The sequence below is a fragment of the Jaculus jaculus genome, chromosome 1, assembly GCF_020740685.1.
Source record: "Jaculus jaculus isolate mJacJac1 chromosome 1, mJacJac1.mat.Y.cur, whole genome shotgun sequence".
Lineage (NCBI taxonomy): Eukaryota > Metazoa > Chordata > Mammalia > Rodentia > Dipodidae > Jaculus > Jaculus jaculus.
In genome coordinates this window covers 11,999,735-12,014,564 of record NC_059102.1, presented here as the reverse complement: position 1 = coordinate 12,014,564, position 14,830 = coordinate 11,999,735, and the positions used below count along the sequence as shown (strand labels likewise).

The following is a 14,830-nucleotide window of genomic DNA, read 5'->3' as shown; positions in this document are numbered from 1 at the left end:
TTACAACAATAAACAAAAGGCATTTGAAACAGTTACCCAGAATTCTCTGCTGGGATAGTTCCATGCTATCTTACTATAAAAACCGGAAGCTGGGATGGAGAGATTGTCCAGTGGTTAAAGGCACTTGCTTATAAAAACTAGAGGTATTATCAAGCAGGGCACATTTTAATTAAAAAAATGTTTTACTTTTGTTTATTTACTTGAGAGAGGACATGGGGGGGATGGGTGAGCCAGGACCTCCAGTCACTGCAAATGAACTCCAGATGCATGTGTCACCTTGTGCAACTGGCTTACATGGGTCCTGGGGAATGGAACCTGGGTCCTTTGGCTTTGTAGCCAAGAACTTTAACCACTAAACCATCTCTCCAGCTCATGTTTGAATTTTTAAAATCAAGTTGTACAGAGTGGACCTATGGAAGTGACCATGACGATGGAAATGTGTTACCTTCAATGTGTCCCAGGAAGCAGCTGTTGTGGGTTAAATTGTGTCCCCAACTGCAAAGACATGTGGAAGTCCTAAACCAAGATTCCTGTGAGTGGGACTTTGTAATTCGATGCATTAAAGTGAGGTCCTAGTGGATTAGTGTGGCTATAACTTCAATGCGACCCACCAGTTTCCTATGAGAAGACAGAAGGGGGCTGGAGAGATGGCTTAGCGGTTAAGGCATTGGCCTGCAAAGCCAAAGGATTCCGGTTCAATTCTCCAGGACCCACGTAAGCCAGATGCACAAGGGGGAGCATGCATCTGGAATTTGTTTACAGTGGTTAGATGCCCTGGTGTGCCCATTCTCTCTCCCTCTTTCAAATAAATAAATAAATAAGATTTTTTAAAAAACAAAAGAAGACAGAAAGAAGCAGAGCATGTGACTAGGGACATAGAATCTGCAAATAGTAGCCCAGCTATGGCCAAGGTCACCAAGGTTGTTGGCAACCAGCAGAAGTTAGGAAAAGGTAAGGAAGAGAGGAGGGAGAAGCTCAGCTTCTGTTTTAGGGTACCCTGTCTGTGGTCACTCATAATGGTGGCCTTAAGCAGCTAACAGTCACCACAGGCCACAAGGGGACACTGAATGCCTGAAGTGGAACTGGCGAGGCTGTGGGACTGACAGCCACGGTGGCCAGCAGCTACTTCACTGGGCAGAATGGCTTTATCAGTCCGTGTGACTCCTGCCACTGTCTTATAAACACAAACCCTTTCCTCAGAGTTGATTCGCTGAACCAAAATCAAGAACTAAGCTGGGCGTGGTGATGCACACCTTGAATCCCAGCATTTGGGAGGCCAAAGGAGGAGGATTGCCTTGAGTTTGAGGCCACCCTGAGACTACACAGTGAGTTCCAGGTCAGCCTGGGCTAGAGCAAGACTCTACCTCAAACAAACAAGCAAACAAAAACCCAAAAACGAATCATTCCAGCTCTAGAGAGATTTAAGTCTACACTCTACTGTGTATTACATATAATCCTTGTTTTAAAGGCCAACAATAACTCATTAGCACGAGTTACTGTGCAATCTGTCTGGCCACCTCTCCGTGTTTTACAAGATGTTTGGACAAGCACGTAGAACCATCTCTACGTAACTGAGCTAAGAGCTTAAGCTCTGAACAGATAAACCTAAAATGTTGTTTTTCTTGTTTCATGATCAAAAAGTCCCATTAGTTGAGAGATGCTATTCAAAGTCACTGAATAGTGAGTTAACAAGGGTGATGAATTGGTCTTCATGAAGTATTCATGAGCTCTCATTTAACGCTAATTTTTTTTAAAGGCCTGTGTTAAATGATTTTAAGACCCTGGATCAGATTGACAAGCATGAAAAATAAAGTGCAGAGGAAAATTCAATCCAAAATCACATAGTCAAATTGTGTAAGAGTTCAACATTTATACCTTTTCTTAGAAAGAATGTCCCTAGCTTGCAACATTAAAATAGAATGTAAAAAGCAGTTTTCCTCATATTACATTCAATCAAACATTAATGAGCCTTGACCCTTTAAACAATAACAAAACAATCCTTTACATTTTTTCTCACTGCTTTTTTTTCATTTTTCATTTTTTGTGCATGCCAGACAAGTGAAGGACACAGCTCTGAGGTGGCTAAGACAGTCCTGCGTGTCATCACAATGCCTTGTCACAGCGATGTTAGCTGTATTAGTGCTTTTTGTCTGTTGTTTTTTTTTTTTCACGGTAGGGTCTCACTCTGGCCCAGGCTGACCTGGAATTCACTATGTAGTCTCAGGGTGGCCTTGAACTCACGGTGATCCTCCTACCTCTGCCTCCCGAGTGCTGAGATTAAAGGCGTGCGCCACCACGCCCGGCTGTATGAGTGCTCTTTAAACAGTGCTTTCATTTGGAATTACCTCTTCGTATTGCAAATGAAGAGATGTGTTGAGAAAGTTAAGCTACATACACAGCGCAAGATAAGTCAGGGACCTTAATTACTGGTCTAATTGAAACAGTTAATGGGATATTATTTTCTGAACAGAAGAGAAGGTACACTTGTTCTGACAACAGACTGGACAGAAATTTGCAAATTCACTCAAATCTCCCATGTATTTTAAAGAAAACAAGCAGCTCCCCTAAATTAGTAATACAGTTGCCCACTCATTCCTATAAACTCAACTTGCGGAGCTGTATTTTCAAAAGAATCAGTAATTCAGGATTTTGATTTGTCTTAAATAGCCTAAAGTGGTTTTTGGAGGGGCATGTTGTGCATGTGCATGTCCATGCACACACGTGTGTGGGTGCATGAATGTCTGTGTGGACGGCAAACACCCTGGGTGTTACCCACAGCGATTCCACCACATTTAGAACTGGGGGTAAAATAGTCCCTCAAGCCTTCCTGCTGGCAGCAAGTGCTCCTACCTGCTGAGCTAGCTCCCCAATACTGCCCCTCCCACACCTTCTTTTTTTAATTTTTATTTATTTGTTTGGGAGAGAAAGAGGCAGATATATAGAGAGAATGGGCACGCCAAGGCCTCCAGCCTCTGCAAACGAACTCCAGACGCATGCGCCCCCTTGTGCATCTGGCTAACGTGGGACCTGGGGAACCGAGCCTCGAACCGGGGTCCTTAGGCTTCACAGGCAAGTGCTTAACTGCTAAGCCACCTCTCCAGCTCCCACACCTTCTTTTGAGACAGGGGGTTCTCATTGGCTTGGCATTCCCTGGCCAGACTGGACTAGCTGGCCAACGAGCTTTCCAAGGACCCTTCTGTTCCCACCTCCTCAGTGTTGGGGTTACAGGTGCATGCCATGCCACCTGCGGATGTCAGGAATAGAACTCAGATCCTCATGCTTGCAAAAACTACCTACGGAGCTCTCTCTCTCCAACCCCAAATAATCTTAAGCTTTTAAATAAGACATTTCATTAAAAACTTTAGAGGTGTGCAAACCTGAAAATAGTTGATTAGGTCTTCTACAAGATATCTAGTGGATGGACAATCAGAGGAGAGGCACTAAATCTTTAAAGCTACCATTTTCCTAAAACATCAGGTAAGAAGAAAATCCCCACTGCCCAGTGAGAGGCAGAAGGAAGTGGGAAGAGAGGGTGGAGAGCAATGTTGTTAAGTGCCAGTGATTTCAGGCTGTGTAATGGCATACACGGACTGATGGCTTACGACAACAGAAATCTATTCTTGAGCTCCAGAGGTTTGGCAAGTCCAAAAATCACGGTGCTGAAAGACTTGGTGCCTGGTGAGAGCACACTCTCTGGTTCACAGACACTGGCCTCTTGTTGCATCCTCACATGAAAGAAGGGGCAAGAAACTCCCAGTAGCCTGTTACCAGCGGACTAATGCCACTTAAGAAGGCTTCATTTTAGCCGGGCATGGTGGCACACATCTTTAATCTCAACACTAGGGAGGCAGAGGTAGGAGGATCACCATGAGTTCGAGGCCACCCTGAGACTCCATAGTGAATTCCAGGTCAGCCTGGGCCAGAGTGAGACCCTACCTCAAAAAAAAAAAAAAAAATTGGCTTTATTTTCATGATCTAATACTTGCCATCGGCTCCACCTCCTTAGCCCATGGCAGTGAAGCTAAGGACTTCAATACTACGTGTAAGTCCTGGAGGGACAGTCCACAGCGCTGAGCTGCAGGGAAGGGACCAAAGCCAGACCCGACGACGCTGGCAGACTGAGATCTCTTCTGCCCACAGGAGGGCTCCGAGTCCAAAGCCTCTTTTCCCACATACACCACTGCATTGCTCTGTCATGCAGGCAATACAAGGATTGCATTCTTCTGTTTACAAAATACCCAGAGTTTTAAAGTTCAGATGTACACCAGAATGTGGATAGTAGACAGTAGCAGGAACTGATGGGAAGAGAAGTGATTTTTTTTTCTTTAGTATTCTGTCCAATTCTATCTAAGTATTTGCTAATAAACAATGTCTGTTTCAAATTAGAAAAATAATATAATTATTTTCATTCTAGCAAAAAATATCAATGGGAATTAAAACTAATATTTGAATCTCTTGAAAATAGGGTTTATTGTGTCACCAATCTTCTTCATTATAAAAAGGCAAAAAACTAGGAAATTTGTTCAGTCAACAAAGTGTGGATTAGTAAGAACAATTTAAGCATGTTTTGGCTTGTTTTTGAAAATTTCTCTACAAATTTCAGAAAAATCCCTCAAGATTAAAAAAAAATCTATTTCTTAATATACTTTGTGAAATTCTAGATATTTTGAACACAGTGAAGTTTATTCTCCAGAGAGGAATACACCCCACAAATTTGATTTGTATAACCAAATAGTGTAGAATTGATTACTGAAAATTAAATTTTATAATTCATATAGTCAATGTTCTCAAAAGATGAATGCATATATGTATGTATGTATGCGTGTGTATGTGAATATAAGTTTTATTAAGACAGGGCCACATATATCACAGGCTGGCTTCAAACTTGCTAAGTAGTTGAACATGACCTTGAACTTTTGACCCTCCTGCCTCATCTCCTGAGTGCTGGGACACAGGCCCATGCCACCACATGTGGTCTATGTGGTGCTGGGCACATGTTTTTAAGCAATAACCAGCAAGCACCTCTGCAGGTAGAAACAACTTTATTTTTCCCATCAAGCTTCATGTTCAAATAGCATGTACAAGAGCACAAACACTACATGCAACCCAGCCTACTTTACCTAACGGTCCACGGTTTTTAGGCATGAGCACTCTTCTGAATCCCTTGTAGTTCAGACATTTCCCAGCAGTTTCCACTTCTTTAAGTCAGCCACACAAAAAAGATACATTTTGGCTAAGCGCCATGTTCTCTCCCACCTTTCCTCACACTGAAACAATACAGTACCTAGAAAAACCATTTAACTGTTCAGACATCTGAAAGACTCTTTTACATAATAGATTTTGATATTACAAAACCACACACAACTGGCATTTACAAATAGATGAAAAATAGAACAAGCTTCTTGAAAGAAGACATAAACCATTTCTTTTATCTAAATAACTTCAGTCAAATGAATAGTATATTCATCTGATAATATAGCCTCTATATCTTAGAATATAAAAAGTGCTCAGATTACATTCAACAAAAAATAACAACAACAAAAAAACCAATCTCACGGAACTGGAATAATTTAAATAAAGATGGTAGCACAGGGAATCAAAATGGCATCGTTGTTGCCAGGCAGGGGGCAAGGGTGAATTTACCTGGCATGAGGCTGGGACTAAAGCACTGGCATTGTAAATGCAAAGCTTCCTGCCCGGGAGAGCGAGCAGTTGTCTCTGAGTGCTCCCCGTGTGCCTTGCTCTCGGCAGAAACCATTCCCACCAAATCAGGCGTCTGAGCTACACTGCCTGCAAGATGACCAGTCTGGGTCACCTCCTTTGACTGTTCTTTCCTAGCCAGCTGTGGACACCCCACAAGAGCTCAAGAGAACACAGTGACATCTGTGAAGACACCCAGGCCACCAAGATTTGCGTGTTATTTTAAAAAATATTGCATGAACATGAAACTGAGCTGAAGAATTTTCACAGCCAAGCCATTGTGTGCCTTCCCAGAGCCTCTGGAGGAGGCCACGGGGGACGGCTCTTCAGTGTAGCCAGAGACCAGCGGGTCCTTGCGCTCTGAGCTGCAGGAGGAACCCAGGGCTTGGGAAGGGTGCTGGGCTGGGGCTTCCTCTCCACTTTATGAGTACCATCGACACGCTCCCCACAAAGGGACAGTGGGGACAGCAGGACTGGGGCCAAGGACACCGGCCGTGACTTCACTCCACTTAGTCTAGTAATGCTGAGGTTACTGACCACACTTTCTACAACGCCTTGAAATGCCTCTCAGACTTCAGATCCATCCACAAGCTACTGCTGAGGGAAACACCAGCTTAGAGTACGTGGTTTTGCGTGCACTAAGATGGCGTGTTGGTGTGTGGCCACACAGCTCCTTCCTTTGTCTAGCTATGGTAGGGTTTCAGATTACTTTGTCTTATTTTTCTTAGTGTTTTAGTTGTGTAGATCAAACACTATTTTTAATAAAAAGAAAAAGTAGGTATCTTCATTGTAGAGGAAGAACAAGGGTTCTGGAGGCTATCCCAAGCCAGCTCTCTCAAACACGCCAGGAACTGTTTCCTAGGTCAGAGATCCAGAAGAATGCAGGGTCTTTACAACCAGAAAAGAGATTTCTCAGTCCTCTATCCCTGGTTGTTGCACAGCAGGTGACACACACATGTATGCACACACAGACACACTCTTACACACCTGCATGCACATGTGCAAAGGCACACATGCATGGCCAACTGCAAGCACATGCACACAGAGGATGGAGTTTACATGGATTTGCATGGTTAAAATCTCTTTTAAAAATCCTTTCATTCTAGCTGACTTCCCGTTTAATAATGTTTTTAGCAAACGTCTAAGATGAGTATTGGGACTCAAACTACTAACTTTTATAATATAGCTCTTAAAGCATCAATAGAAAGAATAAAAAAGGAGGGGCAAAATGGGGCTGCAAAGAGCTGGATGGCCACGCAGACGGCGGCAGAGCTGAGAGAGCGAGCACAAGCGAGGTCCGCGTCTTCATCTGCTTCCTTCCCCACGTCCATCAGGGCCTCGCCACGCCCGACGCTTCTCCTCCGCAAGCCCGGTGGGGCACAGCTGACTTGACAGCGGGCATTTGGTACAGGGGGCAAGGACCTAACAAATAATGGGGAGGGAGAGGGGCTGGCTCCCCCGTGAAGTACTGAGGACCACACTGTTCTCTCTCACAGAGGACCAGAAAAGGAACCTGGAGGCCAGGCAGCTCCCACAAGTTGCGCTGTGATTTGTGGCGCTCGAAGAGTAGTTAAGTACTAACTAGCTTTCATCAATAACTAGAGACACGTGTCCCAAGTTCCAAACAATGAAAAGTCAGTACCTACTCTTTTGATGTGCCTTAGGTCAAGCAAGAGTTAAATATTTTTCTTTAAAACTCACATCTTAGACTTTTAGACATAGAAGAATCCTCTCTAGATACACTGCATACGGTATCACCTAAACTGAACGGCACAGTGGCTGTTAACAATTATCCCAAGGACAACAATGACCCAAGACAGCAGACGTGAGTAGGCCCATCCTGGACAGACACCTGATATGAACATCTATTTAATTTTCTTTTCAAGCCACACAGCCAGACATTGGCAATGATTTAACATCCGACACCGGGTGGCAACAGCTTTGCGAGAAGAGAGAGAGAGAGAGAGACAGACAGACAGACAGTCAGTCAGTCAGACAGACAGACAGAGACAGATACAGCTCCCAGATGATAGAAAGCACTGCCCACCATTGTCCCCAGACCCAAGGGCCCCCAGCACAAGCTAGCATGTCACATGGGGCAGAGCAAACCCCTTGAGCTTCTCTAGTGACAAAAACCACATAACTGAGCAGATCAGACTCACTTCTTAATCTTCCCCAAAGTGTTTACTGGAGAAGCTGAGCACACCTGCTCCAGAAACAAACCCCCCATGACAAACATCACTTATGGGGGTAGGTCCTAACATGCTTTTAAAAAATCTTTATATTAGCCATAAGCTTCTCACAAATATAACAACACAAAATATTTTAGAAACGCTCCCAGACCAACAAGATCCGGTGCACTCAGTCCGGCAGTGGGGAGCGTCTAGGAGCCCGAAGGACAGTGGCCAGGAGCAGGCTCAGTTCCGGAACAGCAGCATCCGCTCCGAGCACGCCTGCCCCACCAGGCTGGCGTACTGTAGCACAGTGGCCTCCTCGCTGGGGTCTTTGTGGTGACTCTTGTACACTCTGTAAGGCATGATGGATTTCTTGTAGAACACCTGCAGGCGGTCCGGCTCCTTACTGCCGCCTTCATCCTCTGCAATGAAAAACACGCTGGTCAGAGGCCCTTTCATCTCCACATTTTAACAGATGCGGTTTGAAAGATGAAAATTACGTATCAACAGGTCTCGGCAGAGTACAGTCTCAGTGCACGTCTTTAGAATCAACAATGCATGCCTCGGTGGAGGGTAGTCAGGACCCCTTGGAGGAGAGACACAGGTGAAAAGCTGTCTGTCTATGCCTCTGTGATTGTCTGGGGCACTCTCTGCAGCATCTTCCATGTCTGACTTAATCCCCTCAGCCCCTCTAAGGCACTGTGCTGCTTAAATTTTAGGCAGCTGTGAGGACGCCCTGTGCCCGGGGGGGGGGGGGGGGGGGGGGCAGAGTCCCACGGCTTCCACGTAAGTAGCACAGGGCTGTGGTGGCTGCTACTGGACTCTTGCTGGTCCACTTGAAGGCACCCCTGGTTTGGATCAGGGCACAGAGATACCCAGAAGACTCGTTGACCAGCCTTCCTTGCAGGTAGGTGTGGCCTCACGACCATGTTCTGACTGGTGAGAAGCAAGTTGGAAGTGTTTCTTTGGAATTTCCATGAATTGTTCAAAAAGAACAGTTCATGGATGCCTTTTCCTGCCTTTTTTTTTTTTTTTTTAACTGACATTTCCTGCAGACTGTTGCCTGGAGCAGGAATGTGATGGAACCCTAACTTCTGCCTTGGAACTGCAGGATAAGAGATACCCTAGGATTAACAACAACAAAAATGCGAAGAGGGCTGGAGAGCTGGCTTAGCAGTTAAGGCGTTTGCCTGCAAAGCCAAAGGGTCCTGGTTCGATTCCCCAGGACACACATAAGCCAGATGCACAAAGTGGCACATATGTCTGGAGTTTGTTTGCAGTGGCTGAAGGCCCTGGTGCACATATTCTCTCTCTCTCTCTCTCTCTCTCTCTCTCTCTCTCTCTGCCTCTTTCTCTCTTGTTCTCTCAAATAAATAAATAAATAAAATTTGAAAAAAACATGCGAAGAGCTAGGTAAGTGCTAACTTCAAGAAACAGAGTTGCCACACCAGCTCTGGGCTGCCCATACCTAAATACTTACATTTTTAAAAACAGTATTATTTAAGCCAACATTATTCCAATTTCTATGTCTAGAGTTGTTGCTAATCTTAATCCAGAGAACAGTGATGCAGCATCTAATAAGTTACACATATTAAAATCACTGACTCCTCCCAAGAACTGCAGCACAGCCTCACTTCACGCGGAACAACAAAATGCCCCACACACAGTCTGCAGAATGGATTGCAGGCACCGGGAGCGTCTGTCAGAAACGTCTGCAGTGGTTTGAAAACCAGTGTTTGCAGAACACCTCAGGAATGCCTCTACACATGCACGCTCCCGGTGGTGCTCTGAAAACATAACACACAAATGTCCACCAGTGAAGAACGGCTTAAACAGTCAAGAGTTGTGCAAAACCACGTAACAAAGTGATGCACTGCTATTAAAAAGGAGGAAGAGGGCTGGAGTTAGGCTTAGCAGTTAAAGCACTTGCCTGAGAAGCCTAAGGACTCGGGATCAATTCCCCAGTACCCATGTAAGCCAGATGCACAGGTGGTGCATGCATCTGGAGTTCATCTGCACAATGGCTGGAGGCCCTGGTGTGCCCATTCTCTCTGTCTGCCCCTCCTTCCTTTCCTTCCTCCCTCCCTCCCTCTCTCCTTCCCTCTCTCAAATAAGTAAATAAATAAAACATTTTTATTTAAAAAAAGATAGAGGGCTGGAAAGATGGCTTAACAGTTAAAGTGTTTGCTTACGAAGCCTAAGGACCCAGGTTTGATTCCCTAGAGCCCATGTAAACCAGATGCACATGGTGGCGTGTGCATCTGGAGTTTGTCTACAGTGGCTGGAGGCTCTGGTGCACCTATATTCCTCCTTCTATCCCTCCCTCTCTCTCATAAATAAATTTTTTTTAAAAAAAGACAGAGGAGGACAGACTTCATGGGAAAATACAGACACAAACAATACTCTTTCAGCAAAGCCTAGTGCAGGAGAGTGTCCCTGACGAAATGCCTGGGGCCAGCCTGGGGTGGGCTGCATGCCTGTCATCCCAGCATACAGCAGCTGGAGGCAGGAGGTTCATGTTTGAGCAGTCTGGGCCACATAGCAAGATCCAAACCCAATGCTTGGGATCAGAAGGTTTCAGAATGTGGGTTCTGGAATATTGGCATACACATAAGGAGGGAAAGGACCCAAGACAAAACACAAAATTAATTATGCTTCACTTGTAGCTTACACACAGCCTGAAAGTAATTTTATACAATATTTTTGCTGTGTCTAGGCACTGACCTGCCCTATAGTCGGGGATATTCCAAAAATTGGACCTAAGCAACAGATATCACAAGTTTACCTTTCCTCAGCGCTGTTAGTCTAAAGTATCAGCTACTGATGGGGAAGAAGCACCCAGATGGGCTTCAGGAGTGCAGCGCTCCCCAAGAGGGTGTGCGCAGCGTGCAGGCCAGCCCAGAGGCCCCTCACCTCCCTCATCCCCAAGAGAGGGAGCCACACCGGCTTCAGGTGCTGTTCACTGAGGCAGTCTCTTCAGGCCTCAAACTTGCGAGTTCCGGAAGTGAAGGTTCCAGTCCCTCTTGGGTGGCCCTGACTTGTTATGGCTTCTAGTAATTGCTTATTGTTCTCAAGTACACCACTGCCCATTCCCTGCATGAATTTTCTGCCACAAATATCTGAGGTGATTTTGCCATCCTTGTCAGACCCTGAAAGAGATGCCTACTTTACAGTATGTTGTTTTTTACAGAGGGCTTCATCCAACCAAAAACCCTATGCACTTTAAAATATTTGCACTCAGGAGGCAGAGGGAGGAGGATCACTGTGAGTTCAAGGTCAGCCTGAGACTACACAGCAAATTCCAGGTCAGCCTAGGCTACAGTGAAACCCTACCTTAAAAACAAACAAACAAACAAAAAGGGCTGGAGAGATGGCTTAGTGGTTAAGTGCTTGCCTGTAACACCAAAAGACCCTGGTTTGAGGCTCGATTCTCCAGATCCCACGTTAGCCAGATTCACAAGGGGGCGCACACATCTGGAGTTCGTATGCAGTGGCTGGAAGCCCTGGTGTGCCCATTCTCTCTCTCTCTGCCTCATTCTCTCTCAAATAAATAAATAAAAATGAACAAAAAACAAACAAAAATACCACAAACAAAAACACTTGAATGTATGAAAGACAGCCATGTATTTACATTCAAGCCACCACATGTATGATTTCATTAACTTTTAAAAATGAGCTTTGTTGGTGTGTTCATCAAAATACATGTTTCAATTCTATTCACTGAAATCTCACTGAAAGCGCAGAAGGTAAGTACATACCATAAGTCACATTTTTGGAATCTACAATAATTAAGTTTTAGCCACAGAATTCCAAACTGGTTAGTGAAGCCACTGATCTCATAGCCGACACGTTAAGTCTCCTAAGTGTCTAAATTAACTGACAGCAGTTTTAGAGTGTTGCTCATTCAAGGTTGGTAGCTCATGTGTGCTAATCTTTGTGAGACTAGGGCTCACCCAGGAGGGCAGTCAAACTCAGAGTGAAGGTGTGGTGGTTTGATTCAGGTGTCCCCATAAACTTGGGTGTTCTGAATGCTAGGTTCCCAGCTGATGGAGATTTGGGAATTAACACCTCCTGGAGGGAGTGTATTGTTGGGGGCGGGCTTATAGGCTTTATAGCCAGTTTCCCCTTGCCAGTGTTTGGCACACCCTCCTGTTGCTGTGGTCCATCTTATGTTAGCCAGGGGGTGATGTCCACCTTCTGCTCATGCCGTCGTTTTCCCCTGCCATCGTGAAGCTTCCCCTCGAGCCTGTAAGCCAAAATAAAACTCTTTTTCCCAGAAGCTGCTCTTGGTTGGGTGATTTCTACCAGCAATGCGAACTGGACTGCAACAGTAAAGTGGTACCGAGGAGTGGGATTGCTGCTAGACACCTGACTATGTGGCTTCAGCCTTTTGTAGCTGATTTTCAAGAGGAATGTGGAAGGAGTTAAAACCTTGGCCTAAGAGATGCTTTGCAGTGCTGTAAGTACAGCTTGATGGACTATTCTGGTCTCAGCTGCAAGACCTGAATGCAATAAGAACTATGGACTGTGAGGTTTGGCTTATGAGGGTGAGAAAGAGCTTTGCTTGGACTGGGCTAGCAGTTTGTGTGAGAAGCTTGCTCTTATGCCCATGTCCTGAGAAGTTGTGCAGGGTTGCTTTGCATAGAAATGAACTGGTGTGTGCAGAGGGATATGGCACAGAAAGAAAAATCTTTGGGTGAACTCTTGCCCGTTCAGCTGCAACTGAGAGATTACAACTTTTGAGACTGGGCTAGCTGACCTGCGCTGGGGCATCAAGAAGAATGTCAACTCTTTGGAAAGGGTCTGGGTGCTCAAGGAGTGTCCTGTTCTTCAAAGTCTGCTTTATTCCCCCCTGGATTAACAAATTGGCACCCTATCTGGTATCATGGAGTATAAGAAATGCTGGACAGAGGGTCATTGAGTTTGCAACACGGTCTTGTGTTTTGGAAATGGCCATGGGCAGTGTGAAGCGGGTTTGCTGGTTGCCTGCATAGAGACCCCATGGGGCCATGAAGATGAACCGTGGTTTGCAGTGGAGACCCAGTGGAGATGCCGGGACCATGAGATGGCTGCCGAGGAGCTGCCGGCCCCAGTGAAGTTTCCCAGGACTGTGAGTAGCCTAGCTGGAGGGGCGGAATTGGAATGCCAGAGACTTGTTGCTGGTTAGAATTATCGGACTTGAAGATTTGTCACTGGTTTGAGTTGCTGGACTTGAAGCTACAGAGTTTGATGTTTGCCCAGGTTGTTTTAAATCTTGTATTGGTTAAATGTTTCTTTGCTATGCCCAATGCCATCTATTGCAGTGTGAATATTTATTCTGTGCCATTATGGGTTTTTTGAGGTTATTTTTTGGTATTTCGGCTCAGTTAAAAGATCTTGAACTATGGGGATGTATGAACATCATTGGAATTGATAAAAACTATGGGGACTTTTAAAGTCAGACCGAATGCATTGTATTTTACATCATGTATGGATATCAGTTTATGGGGGCCAGGGGCAGAATGTGGTGGTTTGATTCAGGTGTCCCCCATAAACTTAGGTGTTCTGAATGCTAGGTTCCCAGCTGATGGAGATTTGGGAATTAAGGCCTCCTGGAGGGAGTGTATTGTTGGGGGCAGGCTTGTGGGCTTATAGGCTTTATAGCCAGTTTCCCCATGCCAGTGTTTGGCACACCCTCCTGTTGCTGTGGTCCATCTTATGTTGGCCAGGGGGTGATGTCCACCCTCTGCTCATGCCATCGTTTTCCCCTGCCATCGTGAAGCTTCCCCTCGAGCCTGTAAGCCAAAATAAAACTCTTTTTCCCAGAAGCTGCTCTTGGTTGGGTGATTTCTACCAGCAATGCGAACCGGACTGCAACAAAAGGTATCAACAAGCTCTATCACATTTTAACACCATATGTGACCAGGGGCAACTGGGGTTAATTGTATAATCTTCTCATTCTCTTCATAACTAACTAATTATGATTATAATTAATGTACCCAGTTATGTGGAAACCCAGAAGCTGTAGGGACTTTTGAGGATTTGAACCCAGGGTCTTACATGTGCCAGGCAAGCATTTGACCAACGAGCCACAGCCCAACCCATTATTACTGTTTAATATGGCAAGTATGGCGGTACTCATTCCATCAGCAACTCCCTGATTATGCCGAGGCTTAATATAAATCTTTTTTATTAATTTATTAAACTTCAAATTAGTTTCTTAATGGTCCTGTTACCACACTTTGGCTGAAAGAAAGGCCCCCAAACACGTGACTGCTGTGTGCTGCCCACATCTGTCAGAGGTCTGCGGGGCCTCTTCACTCCACCCTGCTCCCCAGAATTAGTGCTCAGCATGCCGCTCGACACACCAGCTTCTCATGTGTCACCCAGCCCTCAGGGCCCAGTGATGTGACATAATTCTGCAGCCCCATCAATTTAAACACAATTGGTACATTCTTTTAGGAGTAACCTTAGTCAGCCAAGAACATATATTATTAAGATATTAACAAAAATAAATGAAAAGATTAAAATTAGTCTGACTTTTTCTTTAAAAATCTTAAATTACAACTTAAAACTTTGAACATAAAATTAGAATTCTGCCCACCCAAAGAAGCCAAAAACCATTGATGTCAATGTTTAAGAAGAAAGCACAGGGAACGGGACAGGTGGAAACAGAACCAGAGAGATGAATTAGTTTTTACAAGTCATGCTGCAAAAACTTGAACTAAAACCAAATTATCTAAGAATTGATTCTCAATGAGTTAATAAATATCCAATAATTATGAAATCATTTTTATATATTTAAAAAATATAATAGTAAGAACCAGGCATGGTGGTGCACGACGCCTTTAATCCCAGCACTCGGGAGGCAGAGGTAGGAGGATTGCTGTGAGTTCGAGGCAAGCCTGAGACTACGTAGTGAGTTCCAGGTCAGCCTGGGCTACAGTGAGACCCTACCTTGAAAAACAAATCAAACA

The 14,830-nt window shown here is 44.9% G+C and overlaps 1 protein-coding gene across 5 annotated transcripts in view; it reads right to left on the bottom strand.

Annotated features, from left to right (window-relative positions):
- Positions 1-5,025: 5,025 nt before the first annotated feature.
- Ate1 (arginyltransferase 1) overlaps positions 5,026-14,830 on the bottom strand; it is a 157,146-nt gene continuing 147,341 nt past the window's right edge. For all 5 annotated transcript variants that reach the window (XM_045149515.1, XM_045149510.1, XM_045149491.1 and 2 more), the window contains one exon: positions 5,026-8,296. In XM_045149515.1, coding sequence (XP_045005450.1) covers positions 8,118-8,296 — 179 coding nt within the window. In that variant the 3' untranslated portion in view covers positions 5,026-8,117. The remainder of the gene's footprint in view (positions 8,297-14,830) is intronic.